At 41.1% G+C, this 25,502-nt stretch overlaps 1 protein-coding gene across 1 annotated transcript in view; it reads left to right on the top strand.

Moving 5' to 3' along the window:
• Positions 1–25,423, top strand: part of GPR39 (G protein-coupled receptor 39) — a 127,625-nt gene extending 102,202 nt beyond the window's left edge. The window contains exon 2 of the mRNA XM_075001752.1: positions 24,755–25,423. Coding sequence (XP_074857853.1) covers positions 24,755–25,272 — 518 coding nt within the window. The 3' untranslated portion in view covers positions 25,273–25,423. The remainder of the gene's footprint in view (positions 1–24,754) is intronic.
• Positions 25,424–25,502: the final 79 nt, after the last annotated feature.

The raw sequence follows: 25,502 nt of genomic DNA, 5'->3' as shown, positions 1-25,502 counted from the left end.
TAACAAGGTTTCTCCATCATGCCTAAAGTCTTAACTTTGTACATAACATTTGCCTGTTGGAGCTCATCTTACTCCATTTTAATTTAGTTTCATGGTAGGTCATTCTGTTGATGCCCTATTTTGTTCAGACTAGCAACTCAGGAGGCGTCCTGTAGCTAAGAGATTGCTTTTGAATTGATATATTAGTCATTCATGAAATTTCTTCTTTCCTATAGTAGTGTGTGTTTTATAACAAATAGGAGTTTGAGCACAGAACTACTGGTATTTTGATCAAATATAAAAAATGTAACATTAACTGTGACTTTCAGTAATATGTTGTGATGCCTTTGTATTTTTTCTGGGTTTAAAAGAGAAAGTCCTTCGGTAAGAACCTCCCATGGTGTGCAGTAATGGGATTTACCACGTTCAGAATAATACAGTGTATCCTAGAAATACAGATGTTAGCAAAGGGTGAAGCTAGATTTCATGCTATCAAGAGATGTGATCAGAAACTTGTTGGGTCTTGTTGGTCAGCCATTATTTAAGTAAATCTTTGTTTACTAGCATACAAAATCTGGCTCTGGTATAAATGTTCTAAATTAATTTGAGATTAAAAACCAAAAAGCAGACTTTTATATTATGCTAGTCAGCATTTTAGAAAATAGTTCCTTTGATTTGTTTTATTACTGCCCATTGCATAAGAGTTTTACTTTAGTTGGATGCCTGGCTTGTTTGTTTCACTTACAAGTTTTCTGTCACATAAAGTTAACTCAAATAAATGTTAAGACCGGGGGGGGTGGGATTATAAGCTTTCCATATACAGTCACGGAACTTCTAAGATATTCTGAAAAAACCCAAACCCTGTGGACATTTGTTGGAAATTGGAAGAAATTTGTCCAGTTGCCCTCTTAATGTGAGATTTGTAATACTTAGAAAAGGGAATCACTTTCCTTCTTTGGCCACAGTGTTACCTGCACAAAATACTTGGTTACACTCACACACTAAAAGACAATCACCTTTACTCAGCCCCTAGGGCTCAAGTAATTACCCTCTTAGGCGCTCCTACATTTTCCTGGTTTAAAGGGCTCCATGCAAAAGGCGCCTAATTTTACCCCTCTGTGGACTCCAGGTAAACGCTCCTTCCCTGTGGAATCCGAGCTGAATCTAATGAGGATTTATGGGGTCTTTTACTAGTGAGAGTCTTACACAGTAATATCGTACTTAGCCTCTTTAATAATAAACAGAATGCATATGCTACACATACTATGTGCACCACTCCCCACACGACAGATAAACTTTTCCTGTTGGCCAGTCAGAATCAGGTCCACCTGGAGCACTCTAGATCAGTTCGTGTCATTGGCAGACTGTTGATGTCTGGCAGCTCTGATCTTTAAGGCGGTGTCCGGGAATTGGTTCCCCGGAAAACTTCATTTTGGACCCCAGTTTTTAGAGTGAAACTACTTGAGTCCTGTGTAGCTGTACTTTAACCAACTATTTACTAACCAATCCTATCCTATTGTAATGTAAATTCTACCCTACCACGGTGATTGATTTACGTGGAGCAAAACTACTTACACAGCAGACAGAAACAATTTAAAGAACCAGACACAGATCATACAGACAAACAACAGGGAAGTGGAGACCATAATGATGATACAATAAAGAAATGAGGATTTTACAACCCCAACTATTGACAAGCAGTTCCTTGTCAGACAGAACACTTTCAAGCTAAATTTTCTTTTAACTGTCGTACAATCTGTTTTTTTTTTTTTTTTAATCTGGTGATGCTGGACACCATTAGGACAGAGTCTCCTTTTTAACAACCTGATATTGCATTAGTTTAATGTAATTTAGATGGAATGAGGATGTGACTTCCTGCTTCTCAGCTAATGGCGGCTGCTGCTCTTTCAATCTGGCTGCAAAGGCTATAGGCTTTAGGCCTTATAATCCAGGCATGAAAGTAGGTCCTGGGATATCCTGCACTAGGTCTGGAGTCCTTAGCAAGAGGGGGTTTCTCTGGACACCTAGTAGGGGTGAGCCTCAGGTCAGACCCCTGTAGCCAGGAGCCCAGACAGAGCTCCAGACTCTACCCCTTTTAGTAGGGCAAAGAAGGTCAGTCTTCCCCTCTTTACTCCCAGACCCACGAGTACCTCACTGTCCTTCCTACCCACCTATGTGGGCAGCTTGCTGTCCCTCTCCCCCACTTGGTCCCTGGAGAGAGAGGGCTCCCTGTGCTTTGGGACTGCAGCTCTCTCCCTAATGCAGCCATGAGGCTGGGGGGAGTACTGTCCCTCGGTGATTACTGGGTGGGCCCCTGCCCCTGATTCTCCCTCCTTGAAGTGGAAGTTCCTTGTGTTAAAACTGCTGGAAAGAAAACATCTCCCTATTTGAAGACCTTTCTTGGGGAACCATGTATGAGGGAAAAGGTGAAAACTCTAACAAGGCATATGGAGACATGGGAAGGCTCACATGAAGAACTGGCCTGTAGAGCATGCTTTTTATTATATTCCTTTTTGGTGAGACGTATTCAAGGGGGAGCAGTGTTAGCCTGTATCCGCAAAAACAGTGAGAGAGAAGTCCTGTGGCATCGTACAGACTAACAAATCTTTTAGTCTGCAAGGTGACACAGGACTTCCATTTTTTATTGGTGAGAGTAAACTGGCAGGAAGAGGACTCCAGTATTTTCTTTTCCGCAGGAAGAGCTGCCTTTTTAATTTTGAAAATAGTAACAATGGCAGTTCTTTCCAATGTAAGTGAGCAAAAAACCAGTACAAAGTTAAGAATGGAGCAACCCACAATTAGGGGAGGGGAAAAATGAAAAGCAAATATAGGAAAGCACTCTGGAAAAGGGACCAGGAGTGAAATTCTATGTACATAGCTACACATTCATTAGAAAAGAGAGAGAAAGCCTTGAACAAAAGAGCAGGTAATCATGTAAATTACAATTTCGTCTCCCACATATATTTGCATTATTTCTGTTGCAATAGTGACCAAATCAGTACATTCAGTACAGTACCTCCAGCAGCCCTGCAGCGCTAGAGCAACCCCCTGCTGCTGGTGGGCTCCAGCTCTTATCGATTAACAGTAACCAGTAAGCCTGATCTGTTTAGGGTGAGGCTTACCAGTTAATTAGTTAATCGTTAACATCCCTGGTTTGGTTTTGTGTGTTTTGTTTTCCAACTGTAGTACTCTGACTCACATTTAGCTTGTGGTCCACTATGGCCACCAGACCGCTTTCCACGGTACTCCTTCCTAGGAAATCATTTTGGCTGTGTCTACACTTGCATTCCTCTTTTGAAAGCGGCATGCAAATGAGGGAAATCAAAAATGCAAATAAGGTGCAGATTTACATACCTGGCACCTCATTTGCATATTCATTGGAAAGAAGAAAAGCCAAATAGACGTGGCTGTTTTGAAAGTAAACCCCATCTTCAAAAGAACCCTTCTTCCCTTTTTTATGGGAAGAAGGGTTCTTTTGAAGATGGGGTTTACGTTCAAAAGATATGCAAATAAGGTGCCAGATACGTAACTCTACACCTCATTTGCATTTTTGATTTCCCTTATTTGCATGTCTCTTTCGAAAGAGGAATGCAAGTGTAGACGCAGCCTTCATATTTTGTATCATGCAACAAAATGTTCCTTCCTGAATACTTTGCATTCATCCTGACAGAATATAATCCTATTTACTTCAGAAAATTTCTCATTTGTCCAGATCATTTTGAATTTTAATTCTATCCTCCAAAGCAACCCCTCCTTTCTTCAGATAATCATGCAATTTGATAATTGCATGGTCTATGTCATTATCTAAATCATTGATGAAGATATCGAACAATACCAGACCCAGAACTGATCCCTGAAGGACCCCACTTATTATACCCTTCCAGCATGCCTGTGAACTATCGATAACTACTCTCTGGTCAGAAAAGCATTCTGTTTTCCACCCACCTTACAGCAGCTCTATCTACGTTATATTTCCCTAGGTTGTTTATGACAAAAACAAAAAATGTTAACGTAGAATCTGGTGCTGCTGTGAGTTGGTGGATCCTGGTCTTTGGTGAGATTGCTCTGATAGCAAATTTGGGGGGTTGAAAGTCTCACACAGACTATGGATTGTAATTGTTTCAGTGGAGGGTGATAGGTGAAAACTAGGGGTATGTGCTTGGAGTTGTGCTTTGGGTTTTTTCCCCATATTGATGCAGGTTCTCTTGGAGTTTTTGGATGGTCCATTCCATGATGTGACCCACTTCTCTGGTAGAGAGGCCTTGTTTGGTGAAGACTGCTCTAAGTGTGGTTTTTTTGGTGTTCTGTCTTCTGGACTTTTTTCTTCAAGCACATTCCGTGGTATCTAAGTGTTTGGTTATAGAGTACTGATTTGTTGGCATGTTTGTTGCAGTTATTATGAAGGCATATATGGTCATGCACGGGTTGTCTATCGGATTTGATTGCTGAATCTGATCTTGGTGTCCAGGAAACTTTTTGGTGTGGGAATGTTCTAGAGTTTCATGGTTGGTGATGGTTGAACTTTGTGGTGCAAATCAATGAGGGAGTTTAGGCTGTCTGCCCAGAGGATGAAAATATCACTGATGTGTCTCAGATGTAATATTTGTTTGATAGTCCTTCCTTGTTATGGAGCTTGTCTTGTATACGTACTTTTCCATTACAAAAAACAGTCCATGTTTTACAATGTCATAATTCCATGGGGTTTGTCATCACATTATTCCAATACAGACTATAGTTGCTAACAATAAAAACAAAAAAAACCAAAATTGTTCTGTTTAAAGTGCAGCTCCTTTACTGAAGTATTAAGTAAAGATGTCAGAGGGTCTCTAGGAAGCTAGAGTCTTGTCATAAGATTAATCACTTTAATATTTTCCTTTCAGAGCTACCATATGCGGAAGTGTAATTTCCTCCTGGATATAACCACCACACATGTTGCAGGATGTTCCCTTTTCCTTGCAATCTCTCAACTAGAATGCCTTTCTAGCAGTAAAAATTTGATGGATCGTAACTAGAGGCACATTCCTTCTGTACATAAAAATTGGAGCTGCACACATTGAAGATGTCTATATGCTCTTTATCATATGGCGATCCAGCTCAATTTACAGGAAATTCTCGACTTTGTGGACTTCGGGAACAATGGATGTCCCCCCATTGTTGTTTTGGAAGTGCACTGGGGTCTGTAAAATCCTAAATCTTCCCCCCATTGCCAAAAACAAGCGGGGGGAGGAGACTTACTGCTTCCACAGCCTGCACCGTGATGGGAGGCAGGTGGGGTGGCTCCCGCAGGCCACAAAGTGGCCCCTACAGCAACACATGGCGGGTGCCTCCATGCGCAGCAAGGTGCCTCCAGCTGTGCATGGCAAGGTGCTTCCAGCCGCATGTGACAAGGCAGCCACACGTGGCCAGGCGCCTTTAGCCGTGCACAATGGATGCCTCAAGCTGCATGTGGCTAGGTGCCTTGAGCCGCACATGGAGAGGCAGCTGCATAGTGGGGCACCTCTAGCCACATGCAGTGGCAGGGTCCCAGACACGTGGCGGGATCTGAGCTAGGACAGGGTCCAGGGGTTCCTCCAGTGGTGGGTTTAGTGAGTAGTGGGGGCGGGGTTGTTATTTTATATTTTGGTTTTGGAGGGTTTTTTAGGGGGAAGGGAGAGCTGGAGCTGGGAAAGCCATTCAGCAGTAAACCCTCGCATTTAACGGACTTTTGGGAATAATGGACACCCCCTATTAGTCCATCTAATGGAGGGTTTACTGTATTTGTCTAATTCCCTGTCTAATTTTAAATTGCTGGATATGTATATTGTAGAACATAGATCCATAATCAAAATATCAACAAGTCATTCTATTAAAGCATGTATAAAGGGTTGGGATTTTTATGCCTGGCTAGGATTATTTTATTTTGAGGGTGAACTGGGGAAGAGAATGTAGCAGTGGTCTCCTGTCCTATTTTGGGGTCTCTTGTACACCATGTGAAGGCGTGGGGTTGCATCCATAAATTAGGTATGTTTAGGAAAGTATTAGCATTTGCAGTGATTTGGAACTAAGAGGCTCTTGAGAAGGTTGGTGACTTCATTTAGATGGCAGGCCATGACCTCACCGTGCTCACCACGCCTCCCTCAAAACAATCCTGCCTGACGTTGGATTCCTTACTAGGCATGTTAAAATGTTTAACAGGTTAAACAATAGCACCCTAACTGTTTTTAACTTCAGTCCTGCTGCCCATCCCCACTGCGGCTGAGGTGTCCCACCACCTGGCCCACCGGCCTCTCTCTCACTGAGGCAGTTCCAGCTCGGCGCAGCTGGCTGCCACTGGCATTCACTGGCAAGGGTTGGTTAACTGGGAAGCCTACTGATATGCTGTAGGCTTGCTGGTTAACTGTTTGACATCCCCATTGCTGATTTTCCGCTTACGAATTGTAATATGTTAGCAATAATTAGATCCGATGCACTATCATATAATTAGAATCATTCTTGATCTTCTTTTGCTCTTTAATACAATTTCGTTCAGAACATCACTGTCTGGTTCCTGTCTTTCTTAGACTGGAATTAGTTACACTGTATGCATGAGTGGAGAAACGTGGCAGATAGCAGGGGCTCTGGTTTAATTACTTTTTCTCAAGTCTCCATTATCATCTCATTGCACTTACTATTCATCAGAAAGGTGCTACAAAAGATAGAGAAAACTGCCTGGTCCAGCTCCACCTGGAATACTGTAGTTAGTTTTGGTCTCTACTCAAGGGTATAACAGTGAATCAGAAGGCTAACGAATGTTTGAGCCTGGTGAGACTTGCATAGAAAGGAATTAAATTGCTTCAGTGGTTTAGCTGAAAAAAAGTAAAAAGGGTTTGATTGACTCCGTTTCCAACAAATTATGAAGGAAATTGTCCAGATGATTCGACTTGCTTTTATATCCTAATCTGATGGGATGCAGGAGATGCTTGATGGCAAGAGAAAATGCTCACTTAAGAGAGGTATAGTCTGTCGGTCGATATGGCTGCGTGCTGGCTAGCTGAGAGATTTATAAGAGGTCTAATATCTTGTTATCTCATTGCTGAATCTACGTATTATAAAATAAAAGACTTTAAAGCAAATGGTGTTCACTTGCTGTCCTCTTCTATTAGAAGGGAATGTGTGTGCATCTATAATAACATTTAGTTACTGGTTTCACAAATGCATATTGCATTGGCTTCTTGATCATGCCTGAGTCTATGGTCAAACTCCCATTGCCCTCAACGGCAGCAGAGTTAGAGTAGTGCCCAGGGCTTTTGAAAATCCCATCCTTATCTGCACAAGCCCTCAGGAATGGCTGAAAAAAAGAGACCTTCATTAGCACTAATGGGTCATTTCTGTGGCCAGTCCTGCTCTGAAACCTTGATGATGAGGGACACGGGATGTTGAGAGTAGTAGTGGGCATCCTTCAGTCTACGCAGACTATGGCTTGCGCCCTTCGTAGTTCCATTTGGGATCATCATTTGCAGCATCGACTGTGACTGTGAAGGCCCACATGAGAGTGACAGTCCTTGCTGCATCTGTTGTATGTGTAGTGGGTGTCTGGCAGGTCCTTACTGAGCTTTCTGTGGGCTCGCTTCTCCTCTGCAAGCTGTCTGATATACGGGTTCTGTTGGAGCTCAGATGTGTCAGTACTCTTGGTGAACTTGCCCTGGAAAGGGAGGCTGGAAATTGGGAAGTGATTAGCCAGGTGGTTCTTATTTAATTGTGTGTGTGTGGTAGCTTGACTGCTTTGAAGATGACTTTCCTCTTAGTTTTCACATGACTTAACATATCTTTATGGGAACACAGCAGGTGTGACGGGCAGGGGACCTCATTACGGGTGATGGGCAGTCAGTCTTCAGGTACAATGGTGTCTTTTTCTGATTCCAGGGTAGCTTTGTGTCTCAGCAAGCCCTACTCTGATTTTGTGGAATAACTCAGCAAATAATGAACGGAAATCTGCCTCTGTGTAAGTGGACGCTGTTGCTGATTGCCAGTAAATGCCTCCGCTGTTGTGTGCATCCACGTTGTGTTATTGCACAATTCCTGGTTCAATACACAGTGAAGATTATGGGATTAAATCTTCAAAACCACCAAAGTCCCACTTTCAAAAATGATTTAGGTACTTGAGTGCCGAAGTTATTCTGAAAGTGTTACCCATTGAATACTGTGGCAACATTAATTAGGGAAAACTATAGTTGAAGTGAAAATCAAAGCTATGGCTCAAAGATGTTCAAATCCCATGCTTCAGCACAGCACTTGCAGTGGTTACCCAGGAAATTTAATTCCATGTATATATTTATGGCATGCATATATGTCACTAACTAGCAAGGTGTGTTTAAAGAGCTCTCTGCCATCTGCTAAAGCAGGGGTGGGCATAGTTGGGGAGGGGTGCCCTCTCCGGGAAGCGAGCCCTCTGAGGGAGCATGAAATTTCATAAGGGTGGAACAGCATGATTGGCTGTTGGATCTTAAGATCATCTATCTCATTAAAAATGTTGAAATATGTTCTGTTTTTATGTCTGTGTAGTCACATTCGCATATCAATTAATGTTTTTACATTCTGCATACTTATTTTCTTTCATCTGCTGAATTTTTTTTCTCCTATGGACATATCTGAAATTTATTGGGTTCAGATTACATTCGACAGGTTGTGTGTGCGGGGAGGGGTTCCTGTAATTGCAGGGACGAAAAGTGGGACTTAACATAACAAGTTTGCTAACTGCTGTGCTAAAAGAAGAAATTTGGATCAGTGGTCAGTTTTTACTGAGCCACTTTGAATATTTTATCTCTTCTTCTTTCTCCTGCACAAAGTCACTTTTCAAGGAGGTCTGAGGGTGGATTTGATCAAGTCTGTATTCTCCTGTAATTTTCTGGGTTCATTACTTTAACTAACACTCCATTAGAGGTCACAGAAATGAAGATTCTACCCTCCTTTTTATAAGGAGACACCTGAGATGTGAACAATTTCACTCACTCTAACAGATTATGCATCATTATGATATATTCTAGCAAGCTCTCTCTCTCCTGAAAATTCCCAGGCAGGTTATAAACTTTTGGATCTTAAAAATTAGCCCTGGAGCAAAAATCTGAAACATCTAGCTTTGCAAAAAAAATTTTTTTTTTTTTTTACACTTTTTTGGTTGCTTTGTTTCCCCTCTTCTCTCAGTGATTTTCCTAGTACAGGGGTTCCTAAACTTTTTGGCATTGCGCTCCACTTTTGATTTTTGAGAAACCCTCACCCCCCATCTCTTCTTTACCATTGTCCAACCCCTTTTTAACAAAATATTCAACTTGTAATTTAAAATAAACACAAAATCTTGATATAAAAATGTTATTTAAAATTAAAAATAAGCACAAAATAGTTTTTCATGGCCAAAAATGTAATAAAAATGTAATATAACATCAGAAAGAGCAAAAACAAATGAATTTAATGTGAAAGATGCTGCATTTTCTTCATAAGTTGGGAAATCCCAGGAGGCTGACTATGGAACGTCCAGGCTAATGGCACAGGCCCCACCTTATGGGTGGCTGATGCAGCCCAAGCTGGCCAGATACCTGAGCCTCGCACTGCTGGGACTGCCCACCTGAGCCACAGGCCAGCTGCCTCATGCTCCCCCTAAGGGGGCAAACCACCCAATTTGGGAAACCATGTCCTAGTAGAAGAATGTCCACTCTTTTCAAGCCAAAGTCCTAACGAAGCTGGCTCAGCCTCAGGCTGATGTTTTCAGGAGAACTTGGGTATATTGAGGAACCCAAAATCCCAAAAAATCGGTAGGTTTTTACTGATAGTTTCTACTGGTTAACCAAGTACGGCTGGGACAGCTGGACAGCCCGGTGCCTGGGAGATGGGGGGGCTTTTCTGGTCCAGCTGGATTATCCCTGTCTGTAGCACTGCTGCAGGTAGTTGGTACTCCAGCCTGGCTGGAGCAGCCCTTGTCTCAGGTGTGCCATGGCCAAGACTTCACTGGTTAACCAGTTAAACATTAACATTCCTAGCAGTGCTATAACTCCTTTTGTAATAAGTGTAGAATTCTTGCTCCTGTATATTCTCTTGCCAAGTACTCTTTCCAAATGTGGCTGCACCTCTGGCAAGTTATTGTTGCTGTCTAGCTGCAAGAACTCACAGGAACTCTTTCCCTGACCCATTTTGGAGCATTTTTAGACTGTACAGAGAGGAATTCAACAGAAATGAGTCAAATGTGCCTATCTCTATGGAATCATTGCTTCTATTTGGGCTTCCAGTGTTTGAGAAATAAGGTTGAGCTGCATGGAGCACCTTTTTAAATTTTTTTTCTACAGCTCACTGACTTGAGAAGCCTCAAGGTGCTGGGAAGGTTGAGTCTTTCCAGCCTGAGTCTAACAGCCACGGCAGATTGGACTTCATTGCCTCTCAAGAGGCAGCCACAGTAGCCCTGATCCTTTCTCTCCAAAGGGGTTATTAATCCTTCTGTCTTGTTTCAAATATATCATTCTAACTGTGGACATCACACAACGGGAGCAGGATCAGTGACATGATTTTTGTGTTTCTGATATTAATTTATGAAAGAAAAAAAGACGAGAGTTCATTTCTCCCTCAACTTACTGTTTATAGTACTGCATGTCACGCATAGACGTTGCAACAAATAGATCTCTTAGGAACTGTGTGTGATTTTATTTCTTGAGATATATATAGTTTTTTGCATTTTGCACTTTGTATCTAATGTCAAAGCATGCAACTGACCTAAACTTAACAAGGTTCCTTGTTAATTCACCCGCTGCTCTTTTCTCTCTTAGTTTGCTAATTGCCACATCTGTGCACTTCAATACAAGACTTAAATGGCTGCACACCATTTTAAATGGACCTTGCTCTGGTTTCTCTTCTCACTCAGTCTGTTGTACATAAGTACCACTTTGAAAATCAGCTGCCAGCCATGGCTTTTTTTACTGCTCTTTGTACCAATAATTTCATTTTCAGCATGTTAGCTACAGAGCTGTAGGTATTCTTCATGTGATGGTTCTGAATGCAAAAGGCATCTTTGGAGCCTGATAATATCTCTCCAGCTTGGAAGAACTTTGTTGATTTCCACAATGACAATTGGTTCTGTATAAAATATAGCTCAGGCTTGTCTTTCTGGCAGAGCTTGTCAGTATTTCTCATAGCTGCTGATCTAATATTTTATCTCCCAGGATTTATATTCAACTATTAACTGTCCAATGAATTCTGCAAGTAGCTTGTGCTAGATGAAACTCCTGGGGTCTGAAGCTGCAATGTCTAATTTTCTACTTTTCTGCAAAAACTAAATTCCAAGTTGTATTTGCTGGTTGCAACAATGAATTGAAATGAGGGTTATGTGGAAAATGCACTTCCCCCTGCCTAGTGGTTCTGTAACAAAGAAAACAAGCCTTCATTTGTTTTAAAAGGAAATCCAAAGTAGCCATTCCAGAGAAATTGTTCTGCAGGGGCACAAATTTAATAAAAGATTAGATATTTCCTTTTTCCACTTCCTCTCCCAAGTTTGTTTTCTCCAGTATTTAATCTATTTTTAATGAAGACTTTTTATACTTCTGTTGATATGTACATTATGAAGGCCTACATTATTTGACAATTAAATAATTCTGAAATGAAACCACTGTGAAAAAAGTAATTTATAATTTTAAGAACATTTTTCTTATTAGCTGAATATGGAAGAACAGTACAGGTTGAACCTCTCTGGTCTGGCAACATCTGTGGTCTGGCATGATTTTACTTAGATGGGTGTCCATGTATTGTGGATGTGGCAATGTTTCCCCTGGTCCCAAAAATTTGTTTACAGCCACTGGTGCTGACTCTCCACGTCCTGTGCTGTTGTTTAGCTCTAATACAGCCGTAAATGTCTTCTAAGAGCCCAGTAAGCAGTGGAAGTGTTGGTAATGCTGCTAGGCAATATTAAGTTCTTGTGATTTGGCAAATTCTCTGGTTCAGCATCAGTCAAATCCCAAGGATGTAGGACTAGAGAGGGTCAATCTGTATTTTTTTTGTTTAAAAAATATTGAATTGGAATTTTATATATATTATCTGCATTTTTAAAATTCTGATTGGGAATGGACACTTGATGAGATTTATAGTTTATCATCTCTAGGCTAAGAAGTATGGTGAACCTAGAAGACTATAAATTCCTGGTTCAAATGAGATTCAGGTCAGTATTACACGTCATTACTACAATAAAAGCTTGGTTATCCACCACCTGATAGCCAGCACATTTGGTATGCTGTGGGGCCAGCTGACTGGCCAGAGCTGGCTGAGAGGCTGGGGCCGGCTACCACAGCCACCAAGGGGCTGGCTGACCAACCTGGGGTCAGGGCAGAGCAGGGCTGGATGCTGGCCCCAGCTTGAATATCTGGCACATGGTATCATCCACCCAGGGATGTCAGATAATGAAGCTTATCCTATACCTAAACATGATCTCATTGTATGTTAAGTGGCATCTGGGTCATTTTTCGGCTTGTAGGTAAAAGTGTGTATAGCTCTTTTAAAGTATAGTGAGACTTGCTACAGCAGGTTTGGATCAGATAAGCATGGAGTTGCCATTGGAAAGGGACATAGTGATCTGATAGAATGGATTGGGAAAGCCTTTAAAGGAGGTACTATTTAAAGGAGCAAAAATGGGAGGGTAGAGACTTCTGTGGCTTCTACATATAGCCCCCAACCCTTTCCTCCTCTTAACTTTCACTGGAAGGTCATCAGTATCAGAGGGGTAGCTGAGTTAGTCTGTATCTTCCAAAACAACAAGTAGTCCTGTGGTGCCTTATAGACTAACAGATATTTTGGAGCATAAGCTGTCATGCATGCAGCTGATGAAGCAGGTCTTTGCCCATGAAAGCTTTATACTCCCAAATATCAGTTAGTCTGTAAGGTGCCACAGGACTTCTTGTTGTTTTGGAAGGTCGTTGTACCTTTTGACTTTCTCTTACTCCACCTAAACTGGAAGCAATAAGAATGCTGGGAATGCAAAGACTTGAACTGAGAAGACTGGTTGCAGGCTTAACAGGGAAGTGAATTGTAACCTACCTCCAACATCCAGGGAGGTGAGAAACTGCCTGATCCAAATACTGCCTGATGGAATAGAGTTTAGCCTGTGAACTTCCTTTTTTTTTTTTTTTTGGTAACTGTCTCTGACCTTTTATGCTTACTACTTACAATCACTAAAAATCTATCTTTCTGTAGTTACTAAACCTGTTTTATGTTTTACTTAAAATGGTCTATTTTGGTAGACGTTCTTGAAAAAGCTCAGATTGTAAAGGTCAGTATGTGTCCTCTCTGCATTGCAGGATGGGAAGATTGGGTAATGAGCTCACACTGATCAGGCAAAGGTGGTATATTTCAGGATGCAAGAGTAGGGATCTGGGAGATGAGTTGGTGCTTTTCTCTGTGTCATCCCTGACTGGCTCAAGAGTCATTCATGCAATCTAGTGGGGTGTGTCTCTCCACTTGCTATTGTATTGAGTGATAACAGCATCTGGAAGGGTTTGCTACTTCTCACTATCAAAGCATTGTGAGAGACAGCCCAGGCTGGAGAGTTAAAGGGGCACAGCTATACCCTATTTGCAATGCAGGGATCCCATTACAATAGTAAAAACAAAACTTGAAGGATGAAAATCTCCCCCCACCCTTTACAAGCCTGTAGTTATGATCTGGTCCACCAAGTATTGGCACAGCCTTGATGTGGGAAAATATTAATAGGGATGTGATTAAAATAAATATGGTCCAGTAATGAGCATCATGAATAAGTTTGCAGTCAGTGGAATGGAATTTGACTTCAAAATAGAAGCATTTGTAACTAAATAGACATGTAAAATTTCATCTGTAACTTCACAGGAAAAAGTGAAGAGTAGTTTTCTTTTTTTAAAATCTGGAATTATACAGGAGAGGTTTATGAAGATATTTATAAAGGCTAGATGGGAATTAAGTGCCAACAAAAATTTCTCATAGTTATTTCTAAAATATAAGAATGAAAAACGTGGTAAGATAGGAATGGCACTTAACAGCACACCATGCATGATGTTCATTTACAAACTGACCACCATTTGTTGGTGGGGAGAGCACGCTCGTGTTGAGTAACTATACTACTGTGTGTCTGTCTTGTATAAGCTACAGGTAGAAGAAATTGCAATGTATAGTATCCAAGGGATTCTATAAAAAAGTGCTATGCAGTGCTTACATGACAAACTGATGGAATTTTGCAGCAGCCCTTTCCTACTAGTAAGGGGAAAACACGCCATGCAATAGAGCAGACAGGAAAGCAACAGAACAATCAGCTCTTTCAATGAGGGAGGGAGATGAAGTCACCTGTACTCTGTTATTGGTTTAATGTGGCAAAGCCCTTGTTACCATCTTGCTGCAAAGGAGCAGTGGGGAGCAAACAAGAAGAGAAGTTGGACTCTCCTGTGTGTGAGGCTAAGAATTTAAGCTTTCCAATCCTTTTGTGGTCTGAATGAGAGGTGCATTGGCAGTGCGATGTGGAGAATCGGGTACATAGGCCTGGTGCTCATTAATACCATTCTTTCTTACCAGCACTGCCACCCAAATCACTGAGTCCTTTTTTTAAAGAGGTAAACATAAATCCAAATTTGCCTGTAATTCTGCATTAGACATTATGAAGCTTTGGAGTAAGGAACTGCCAGAAGCACTAAATGTGTAATTTACAAGCAGACTGCACTAGTTCCATTAACATCTGTGATTCACTTAAGACACTAATCACTACTCTGATAGAGAACAAGGCAAGTTGTTGTAGAACAGTCTAACTGGGGGATTTAGTTATTAAAACTTTTGCAGTTGAGTCTTCCATTTCCTGTGTGCAGTGACAGAGTATATGGGCATGTGACAGCTTTGAAAAACACAGCACATCTTGTTTTCTGTACACCTGACTGTGCCAGAAGTCTTCAGGTCACATGTAACATTGAGTACGTGAACTGCTGAAGCTTCAAAGCTTATGGAGATATACATACATACATATCTCATAGAGCTGGAAGGGACCTCAAGAGGTCATTGAGTACAGTCCCCTGCCCTCTCGGCAGGACCAAGCGCTCTCCCTGACAGAGGTGGGGGGGGGGGGTGTGGGTGTGTGTGTGGGTGGGTATACATATATTATCCATTTGCCCCAGCCTCCAAATGGCCTCCTCAAGGATTGAACTCGCAACTGTGGGTTTATAAGGACAAGTTCAAACCACTGAGCTATAAGGTGGACATCACAGGTGCATTCAATCCTAGGAAATTCCTAAAATGTTTTACAGTCTATCAGTTTTACAGCAAGGCGCACAGCTCTGTGTGTGTGTGTACACGTACTTGATGTCTCTCAGAAGCATGCACAATGCATGTGCACACACACCCTATTTAACAGTAATATTCAAAAGTAAACACCTTGGAGCAAAAACTCTACCTGAAACGCTTCTCGGTACCTAGTACAGTGGGTCCATAACACTGTTTCAGCTGCTGCTGTGGTTCTACCACAATATAATTACTGCACTTCCTGACAAAGACTGTGATCCCTTCACTGCAGTGATATTTATTTTGCTTGAATAGCAAATGGTAAAATGGCAAAGCCCCATGCAAATAGCTATGTTATATTGCTATGTACATGAGAGAGATCTTGTGATTAGCTCAAGACAGTCATATAGGACACTAGGGCTAGGTTAATGAACTCCCAGTGATGGCTAAGGGAGGTAATGCTTCTCAGGAGCTCACGGGAGGCTGGCTCACCTGTGCCTGGTCCTATCAGCAATAATAATTGCCCATCCAAAAATTAACCATGTCACCTGATAAAATGTTAGCAAATCCGACTACAAATGAAAGTAACAGACTTCAGTTCTGTGCTGAACTGCTGTGTGTAACAGGACAGCTTCTTGTTCAGCAGGGCTGCACTTTGTGTATATTCAGACCGGTCTGCCTGCACTAGTGGCAAAATAAGCTTTTGTTACCTTTTTATTCTGATCAGCCCTGCAAAGCCAGTGCAGCTAAGAGAGGGAGATGGATTCTCTTCACCCTGGTGTGTGATCAACAGACTTCTGTGTTCTATTCCAGCTGGAATCTTATGTAGAAACTCACTCATGGCAGCAAATAACTGGGCTGCAGAAATGCAGAGGCTCTTAATCATGGAGTCTTTTGTTTACTGGAGAGGATGCACATTTAGCAGCAAGCCTAACCTGACTGCCAGCTCCCAGGGTGAGTTTGCAGAGCTGGCTGGTGTGAATGGAGTGCATTTGATAGACAAATCATTAGCACCATCATCCCACCCCCTACACCCTTGCTTTCCCAGCCAGGGCCCAGATGTGGATTCTACTAGTTTCCTCCCCTTCTAGAACATTCAGGTTATTTTGTTGCTGCTGCTGGTTTATGGGAAAGGAGTGCTTCTGAAACTGGGGTCTGGAAGAGACTTTTGCCTAACAATTTGATGAGCTCAGTCACACTGTGTACAGAGCCCTGTGCGGATACAAAATGTGAATCATGGATGCGGATAGTCACAGATAAAAGTAGATATTTGTGCATTTGCAGGGCTTTAGCAACAATCAGAAAGACCAGTAGGACTACAGCCAGCAATCAGGCCAGGAACTGTAGCCAATCAGGAATGGTAATATACAGAAGCCTGTGGGTGAACATTTCAATCTCCCTGGACACTCAGTGGCAGCTTTAAGGGTGACGGTTTTGAAACAAAAAAATTTCAGAAATCAAATGGAGAGAGAAATCTCTGAGCTGCAATTCATTTGCAAACTTGACTCCATTAACCATGGATTAAACAGAGACTGGGAGTGGCTTGCAGCTTACAAAGACAGTTTCTCTGCTCTGGGTGTTGATAGCTCCCCATTAGACGCTGACAATGGCTCACATCCCCGTCTAATCTGACTTGTGTTTTCCTCTTTTGATAAGTACTGTTGATACTGGGCCATTTCCATATTGCTGAATAGACCTTGTCAGCTCTGGCCCTCCCCCTTTACTGGGACCCCCTTCTGTAAATACCCTCTGAAGCCCGCCCCCCCAATCATGCATCTGATGAAGCAGGTCTTTGCCCATGAAAGCTTATGCTCCAAAATGTTAGTCTATAAGGTGCCACAAGACTTTTTGTTGTTCTTGAAACTACAGACTAACACGGCCACCTCTCTGATTCATATCCAGCTGCCACTTGCAGGAACCAGCACTCAGTCTGAGCAGTGCGGATGTGTTACCTCCAGCCCTGCCCACTAGGGCAGGCAACAGGCTCACCAGCAGCTATCCCTGGTCACACTGGTATAGGTAAAAGACTATGGGGCAGGAGATGCATATCACTACCTGATTCCTGGCTAGGGCCCTGCTGGCCTCACTCACTGTCACTAGAGCCTGCAAATCTGCAGATAGCCCCTTTTATGTTCACAGATACAAATTTTTATAGCTACACAGGGCTCTATGTATGTGCAATGCATGTATTTACTTCTTTCAGTGAACGTCAAAACATATTGTCCCCAAACTAAATATTGATGCAGACAAGGCAGAGGTCCATATATTAGCTCTTGGACTTACACGCTTTTATATTCTTCAACAGACATCAGTATCTGCTTATTATTATATATTATGGTGCTTGTCCTTCAGCAAAGGGTGCTTACTTGTGGAGGAGAGCATGGGAGAAATGATTTGTATGCCCTTCATGCCTTGGTCTCACTAGGTACTTTATGTTGTTCCTGGAGTGTAATTCGACAGTCCTCATTCAACAAAATTCTATGATGCTTTTTGTGCTAAGTAGTTCAGGATTGGGCAATTGATTGTTGGGGAAATATCAAGTTAATTACCATTAGCAGAGAGGGCCAGAGTATCCATCTTTTCTATTGTGCAGGTTACAGTTGACTTATGATTTGTGGGAACTAACAGGTGTTTGTTTCACAGTACACAGAAGCTTAGTGACAGAGATGACTACAGAATGCAAATTAAGAGGAATTTGATTCTCCGACTAGGCTGTGACTCTCAGCCATGTAATGGTTACTCTTGATGTCCAATGAAGCCCTGTTTACCAGTTTGTCACAACCCTGATGTTCTTGCCTCATGTGTAAGTCTGTCTTTTTTCTCGGTCTTCTTCCTGTCTCCTCCAGTTGTACATGTGCACAGGCTGTCTCTGACTTATTCCAACTTCTGTCATTGCATGGTATGGCAATGTTCTTTGGTAATGGTCCCAAACATTGTGGCTCATTACTGTAATAAGAGTAGAGGATCCTTCTTTTTCCTCAGGTAGAATCTGGCAGCTCCTATGCTCTTTGGTTGCTCATTGTTCTCCATGTTGTCTCGCAAAGCGGCAGAAATGCCACTGTGTAACAAAGAGGAAGAGTAGTATTCACCAACCATGAACACGGTGCACTGATTTGAGACATTTAGTCCATCGCTAAGGCCAAAAGATTGCTTCATTTTTCTTGAAGAATGAGTGAGAATATGCAGAACTAGCGTGCAGGGCACCAGAGAGCTAGGTAATTACATTTTACATAAAAAAAAAAAAAATGTTATCACCATACACACTATACCTTGCATGACAGTAGAGTTTTAATGGGTCTAGATTTAAACAGGAATCCTCCATCATCTTGCATCTGAGTCACCCCCTCCTTATTTCCACAAACACAATTTTTAGTTAAGTGGGAGAGGAACAATGCCACGTGGTGAACCAGTGAATGAAGGAACATTGTTTAGGACACCCGGATGATGCTTCTTTCCATAAAGCAAGACTAGGGAAAGGGAACTCTTATCTGCTCAGTGGAGTGTGGTGGGTTTGCTTATATCAGGTTCCAAAGAGAGAGTGGCATAGTTGGTCAGCCAAGTTTGCTGCACGTAATAGGTGTGTGTGTGATAAACTCCTAGTCTCCTGGATCCCACATGGGAAACAGATCTCCCTCAATATAACATTATCTCTTCCTTCACGTCCTGCTGTGCTGTTCTACCCTTTGTTAAGCCTACTTTGGGAAGAGGTGTTGTCTTTCCCGTACATAGCTGCACTGTCCACTTATTCTGATGCTCATGGCTTTCCTAAGCAGTGACATTCTTGTTAATTTTGCCTCTCCCCATAGAACTGCAGTGAAAATGACTAGTTTAATTATTTTAACTGTGTTGGTTGTTTCCAAAGTCATGGGTAGCAGACAACAATGCAGGAACTGACTGCAGATTCTGGGAGATAGTAGTACATTAACTCACCAAACCTTGATCATCTTGGCCAGGGGTCAGTAACCGTTTCAAGGTAGAGAGCTGAAATGTGACCTTTTCACCTATACATACGGTCTGAGTGCTGGTGATACTTTTTAAAAATCACTAATAGTCCTACTTACAACAGCTTCTTTAATAAATGAAGATACAGAGCTTTACTGTTCAGGTGGTGGTTGGTGGCATTAGCTGGTCTTTTGTTTATCCACAGGCAGCATGGCTCTGAGCAAGCTCCCAGCTGCATGGGGGAGGAGGGACAGAGTTGAGCTCCTATCTCACGTGCCAATGAAAATTGGCTCACATGCCACTCTTGGCACCTGTGTTTGGGGGTTGCTGACCCCTGATCTTGGCAATCCTACGGGCTAGAAAGCAGTATTTTGTTTTCCTTAATGAAACCTTAAAACGCTGCAAAATTGATGGCTTACATTCCTGTATTTGCTGTGGAAAACAAGTAGATTTTCAAGCCCATATTAAATCAATTAAAAAAAATAAATGGACGTTGGCTTTATATTGAGTTACTGCTATGTATGTGGTTTAAAAATGTGGTGATATTTTTTACAAGGGGTAGCTGTGAAAGATGTTACAACCAGTTAGCATTAATTTGAGAAGTGAATCTGCTACCAAAAGATTAGTACGAGTGGGAACAAAAGTGGCAAAGACCTTGTTTTTTCATCAGAGTAAATGGCAAACTTTAAGTATTATCTATAAAATGGAAGGCCCATGGCCATAAATTTACCATTTGTAAAACACAGATTTTACTGAATATTTTTCCTTCTCTAGGCTCTGGTATAGCTGGTTTTACAAAAAGTCATTTAAATCTCAAGGGCTGTGGGAGGGTCTGCATCTCAGTATGGAGTGCAGCATCAGTGTTACATTACACTCTTGAACCACGTGCATGTCTATCTGCATTTGACTCATAATTCAGCTAACCATATGCTTATATTCTACTGACAATTGCCATTTAAATGTCAGTTTACAAGCAGCTGTTGAGAACCTGCTTTTGTGCCATTAATTTAATCACAGAAAAATAAAGTTTAGGATTTAACCCTGCTGCTGCCAAATGAGAGACTGATTAGGAGCAGATTCCCATAATATTAATCATTAGGGCAAATTAACTGGAATGGACAAGGTAAATGTACTTGACATGACAGTGTCCACGGAAGTGGTTAATAGGATAGGGCATCAAAATAAAAAAATATGCATTGGAGCATCCTAGTGACTGTAATTATAATTTCATTAGATGACTCCAGGTTCTGTGCACTGGGCTGGCAATGCCTAGTTGTAGCCTGGAAATAACGTATTTTGACAACAAAGACAAGGGGGAAAGAGCCATCAGGCACATTCTGGTCTACTCAACACTGGAACAAGCAAAACCTGTAGAAAATCCCTGTGTGTTCCTCCAGACTTTGGATCCTGCTAGATGGAATGTATTTAAAATCCCCCAGTAAAGACTGTAATGAATTTAATTTAGCATCCGATAGCCCAGAGAAATGTTTTGAGTCATAAAAAGCATAGTTAAGAGAGAAATGACTGCCAAATTCATTCTACTCTGTGCCAATGATGCATATTTATATCATTGGCTCTTAGGCATTAGTTTACTTTTCTACAAAGAGGATCCTTTATCACTTGTGAAGTTTTGATGTTGTAACTTCCCGAAATAAGCTTTATACTAAAAGTTATCTTAATTGAAGCTTGCAGCCATTTGTCAAGATTGTTACAATGAAATGCACAATTTTTAAAAGGGAGGCTTTCATTTTTAAACTAAACCACTAGTAGAATGGGTCACTTCTGGTTTTGGCCAAGTGTTGTCTCATTTGCTTAGACTATGTTTACATCACAGCGATTTGTCTTCTGACAAAATGTCTGTCAACAGATTATGGCCAAACTGCCAAGCAGATCGCAAGAGCGATCTGCTGTCAGAGTGGCCAGACTGCCCAGCTGCTCTATTGGCAAAACAGCTAACTAGACAAACAGCAGATAGGGCTGCCCGGTGTCCCGGAAGCCGTCTGTTGACCGAGGGCCCCCCTGAAATGTCCAGACTGGCTTTCTCTCTACAGCGACCTTACGTCTCCTGGGGAGCAGGACATGACTGTCAACATAAGATTTACTGTTGACACAATGTCTTGGGACTCTGGATACTCCCCAGGTTTTGTAAACAAAATGCCAGTTTTGTTGACAAAACCCTGTAGTATAGACACAGACTCTATGTTTACACTTATTTGCCTTTTATCAAAGGATCTCAAAGCACTTGAGATACACGAGTTTTGTTAAATAGTCTGAGGGATAGCCATGTTAGTCTGTATCTTCGCAAAATAAAGCAACCAGTCCCGCAGCACCTTAAAGACTAACAATTTTATTTGTTAGGTAATAAAAGCTCAGGTGCTACAGGACTGCTTGCTGAGTTTTGTTAAGTGAACTGAAATAACAGAATCCAATGTGAAATAATTGCAAGTGCAGTTACCCAGAAGTTATTGTGTATTCAGTAGTATGTGTTCAACCAGCTAGACAAGTGCAAGGCCTCCAAGCCTCTGATTGAGTGGTTTAGTGTACTCTTAACAATGAAACCATTCATAAAGATTCTAACCTTCTTAGAAATGCAAAGCATCAACTGCTACAGTATGTTGGACATCTGCATTACTATGTTTTTTTTAAACAGTATTCAGTTGAGGATAAGTCTGTGTCCTATGCTAATACTACTTGGGAGTTTTTTACACTAAGCTGGAAGAAAAATTAAGCTTTGGTGGGGAGGAACATTGCAGATCAGGTGACACAGGTAGGGGTATAATACACAGCAGGTGATTGATCTGTGTGGGTATATGTCATAGGGAAAAGATCAGTTTGTTTTACACATATTCCTATATTACTGTTTAAATGCATCTGCACTTTACATAACCAAATCCTACCCCCATCTCCATCCTGAGTGTACAAGTTCAAATTGATTGCAAAAGTACATCAGTCAGAATATTTAATATTTTTTCCTTGTAGATATGAAGTAACTCTAAGTGTATCTGAACCAAATACAAACTGTGTGCATAAAACATTATTTTGTTGTCACAATGTTTATCTGTGTGGTGCTTCTCGATTAAAACAATGACTGGGGTTTTTTTGTGTGCTTAAAAAAGAGAATAATTACTTGTCCTTCTAAAAATGACATAATTTACAGAGAAACTTTTCTCCATCCCACCCCAACCTCCCAAAAGACTAACCTCCCTGGTACTGCACAAGGGCACAAACAGCTCATTTTTCACTTCCTAAACACAAGCCCAAATAGTCACTTCCTCTAGAACAGACATGCCTAAATAATATAGGGAGGAATCTTACACTCTTGGCAGTTTAAACTCAAAATAAAGGTCAGAGTCAAAGGATGCAAGATAAAAATGAGTAGTCTCAGGGCATCATGCTAGCACTATAAAAATGGAATCAAAGCACTTGTTTCAAAGGATTTGATCATTGCAGTAGAATCTCCTTCATTGGCCTTTATGCAAGATAAAATAAATTGTAATTAAAAAAAAGAAAAAACCAACACAAATGGATTTATTCTGCAGGAAATAAGTGTTTGTAATGAGATCAGAATTAGGTTGCAGACACAATAGTGGTGAGGGCCACAGAAGTCCCCAAGATTGCAAAGTGAAAAAATTAGCCCAATAACCTACCTTTGCTACTCTGTCAATGATGCAAATTAAGTAAGTGATCCATCAGGAAAGTTCTTGCTGCCCAGGACAACTTGTTTTGCTCTTCTCTGCCATGCCTCTACGATATTTACGGTGCCAGCAGCAAACGAAAACATTCATGACTGGAGCTCTGCACAAAGGTTGCACAGAAATGCAACACGGAGTGAAACAAAAATGGGAGGTGAGGCAGAGGCAGTACAAAAATGTTCAGGGAATCCACAGGGAGAATGGTGAAAAAGTGTGGAAGGAAGAGGTACTGAGATAATAGAGGACAGAGTGAAAGGTAATCTGCAGAGAAGCAAAAGACGAGTCCACACTGTCTTATTTGGCCTCTTACCTGATCAAGGAGTTTTCTACTTCTGCTTTTCTTGGTCACTGTAAATGTAGGACTGTGCCTTAGATACCAACTCCCCAATCCTTCAGGGCAGCGGTGTCCTCTAAAATTAAATTTCATTAAATTGCTCTGGGGTGGGGGGAGGGGAGGAAGCGGGTTTTTAATTGATCAGTTTTGGTCAACAAGAAGAAATTTGTGGGAGTCCTTTTATAACAGAAGAGAAACAGGTCTCCCATTAAGAAAATGAATCTTTTTATTAAATAATAAGGGAAAAAATAAAATTAAATTGTGAAGACTACAGTTCTTAGAATGCTGAACAGACACGCTGCTTGTTTTTGAGTCCTCACTTCAAAAACTCCTATTTTTTTTAACATTCATAATTCTGACACCAGTAAAACTGGTTTTCAAGCTGCCAGATGTTATCTACTGCATGCTTTCAGAATTCCTGTCTCCCTCAGGTGATCCTATCCTTTCCATTCAGTCTTTTCCTTTTGCTTTCTATGTTTTAGAATTAACAGGAGGAAGGGTGTAGCTGTGCAGCCAAATTTTTGTTGAGAAAGCACGTTGGATTTCAGACATAAAATTAAAGGCAGAGAAAATACGGTAAAAATGTGCTGCCTTGCACGATGAAGCTTTACAGGAGTATTCTCTGTAAGGGAGAAAGACTTTGCTGCTATCATTATTTCATACAAGGGCACCTTTGCTGAAAAGGGAAAATAAAATAAAGTGGAAACTGTAAACTTCTGAGTTTTTCAGGAGTATTTATATTTGAATTTGTTCCACTGTCAAATTTCTAGCATTTGTTTCCACACTAGCTAGTAATTTCCCTCCTTCTCTGCATATCCTTGTGTTATCGCTCTGTGAAAAAGTACTTTGATTTCTTCAAACACTATTGTCACTGTATTATTGCTATTTCCCTCTTGAATGCTTCTCCACAAGGGCAGAGTCCTTAGATGTCTATTTAGGTAAGGTTTTCCTTTTAAAAATGGAGATGAGAGAGAAATGCAGCGAACGTTATACGTAAATGTAGAGTGATCGGATACCACATTTTTGGAACAGATTTTGTATTCTCAAAGTGCTCACATTTTTGTCTTTGCTGTGCCATTTACATTCATTAATTTAATTCCCAACATATATCTTCTTAATTACCCGAAAAAGATCCATACATACTTTACTTAAAAATATCATTTGTAAGAGGAAAATTACCAAAAATAATGACTAATCTACTGTTATGCATACTTTTTCTTTTTGTAAAATACAGTCAGATCTTTTCTGGGTATTGCCTGAATTAATATGGCTATTTTTTTTTAAAGAAAAAAGGGAAAATCACACATCTAGGGAAAAAATCCCATTCCTTCAAAAAATACAAATATCAATGAGTATACTTGAAAATTAACAAGTACCAACAGGTAGAAATAAACACAATCTTTATCCACTCATATACTGCCATGACCTTGGACCTGTTAAAAATATTTGCTACTGCCAAAAAAAGCTGTCAGGCAAAACATTGACAAAACAGTACCCCTTCCTACACTGTAAGTGCAGAACTGAGAGACTAAATATTTTATGATTTTTGTTTCCCATGTTCTCTCTCTCTCCTCCCACCCTTTGCTCACAGGACTGATTGTTGCCAACTTGGCAATATGTTGGATGCCAAATCAGATTAGAAGAATCATGGCTGCTGCGAAACCGAAGCAGGACTGGACTGTATCCTACTTCAGAGCATATATCACCCTTCTCCCCATTGCTGACACCTTCTTTTACTTCAGTTCTGTGGTAAACCCCCTCCTGTACAACATCTCTTCTCAGCAGTTCCGAACTGTATTTCTGCAAGTCCTCCGGTGCCGTCTGACGTTAGAACATGCCAACAAGCAAAAGCTTCTGAGAGCCAATTACAGTTCTCGAACCAGCACTGGCCGCCTCATGCGTCCATTGATCTACATTTCATCTAAGCGCAATTCTTCCAGAAAGGGCCCGGTTGTCTTGAGCACTTTTCAGAATGACACCAAACCTGACTGCAGTGCACAGAACTTGAGTCCTGAAACATTGGAGACCAGCCTGGAAATAACACCACTAGGAACTAATTTAGAGTCCAGTCCAGCTGCCCAGAATGACTTTCATGAACAGGAAATGTGACTCCGAGTAAGGCAAAGTTAGACGATTAGCAATAAAAAAAAATAACATGGAAATTAAAATAAGAGGGTCCATAAATTGAACAATCGTCTTCTTTAAATGCTGTCTCTGATAGACTTGTTTCCAATAACACGAATGGAGCATGAGGTTTGTGTGCCATGTGTTTTTTTTTAATGTGCACACTAGAAATTCATTCAGACAACTGAAAGTATTAGTTGCTGACTGAAAGGAGG

This window comes from Carettochelys insculpta, chromosome 8 (assembly GCF_033958435.1).
Source record: "Carettochelys insculpta isolate YL-2023 chromosome 8, ASM3395843v1, whole genome shotgun sequence".
In the NCBI taxonomy this organism is placed as follows: Eukaryota; Metazoa; Chordata; order Testudines; family Carettochelyidae; genus Carettochelys; species Carettochelys insculpta.
The sequence above is the reverse complement of the archived record's forward strand: the minus strand, read 5'-3'. Positions and strand labels throughout refer to the sequence as shown.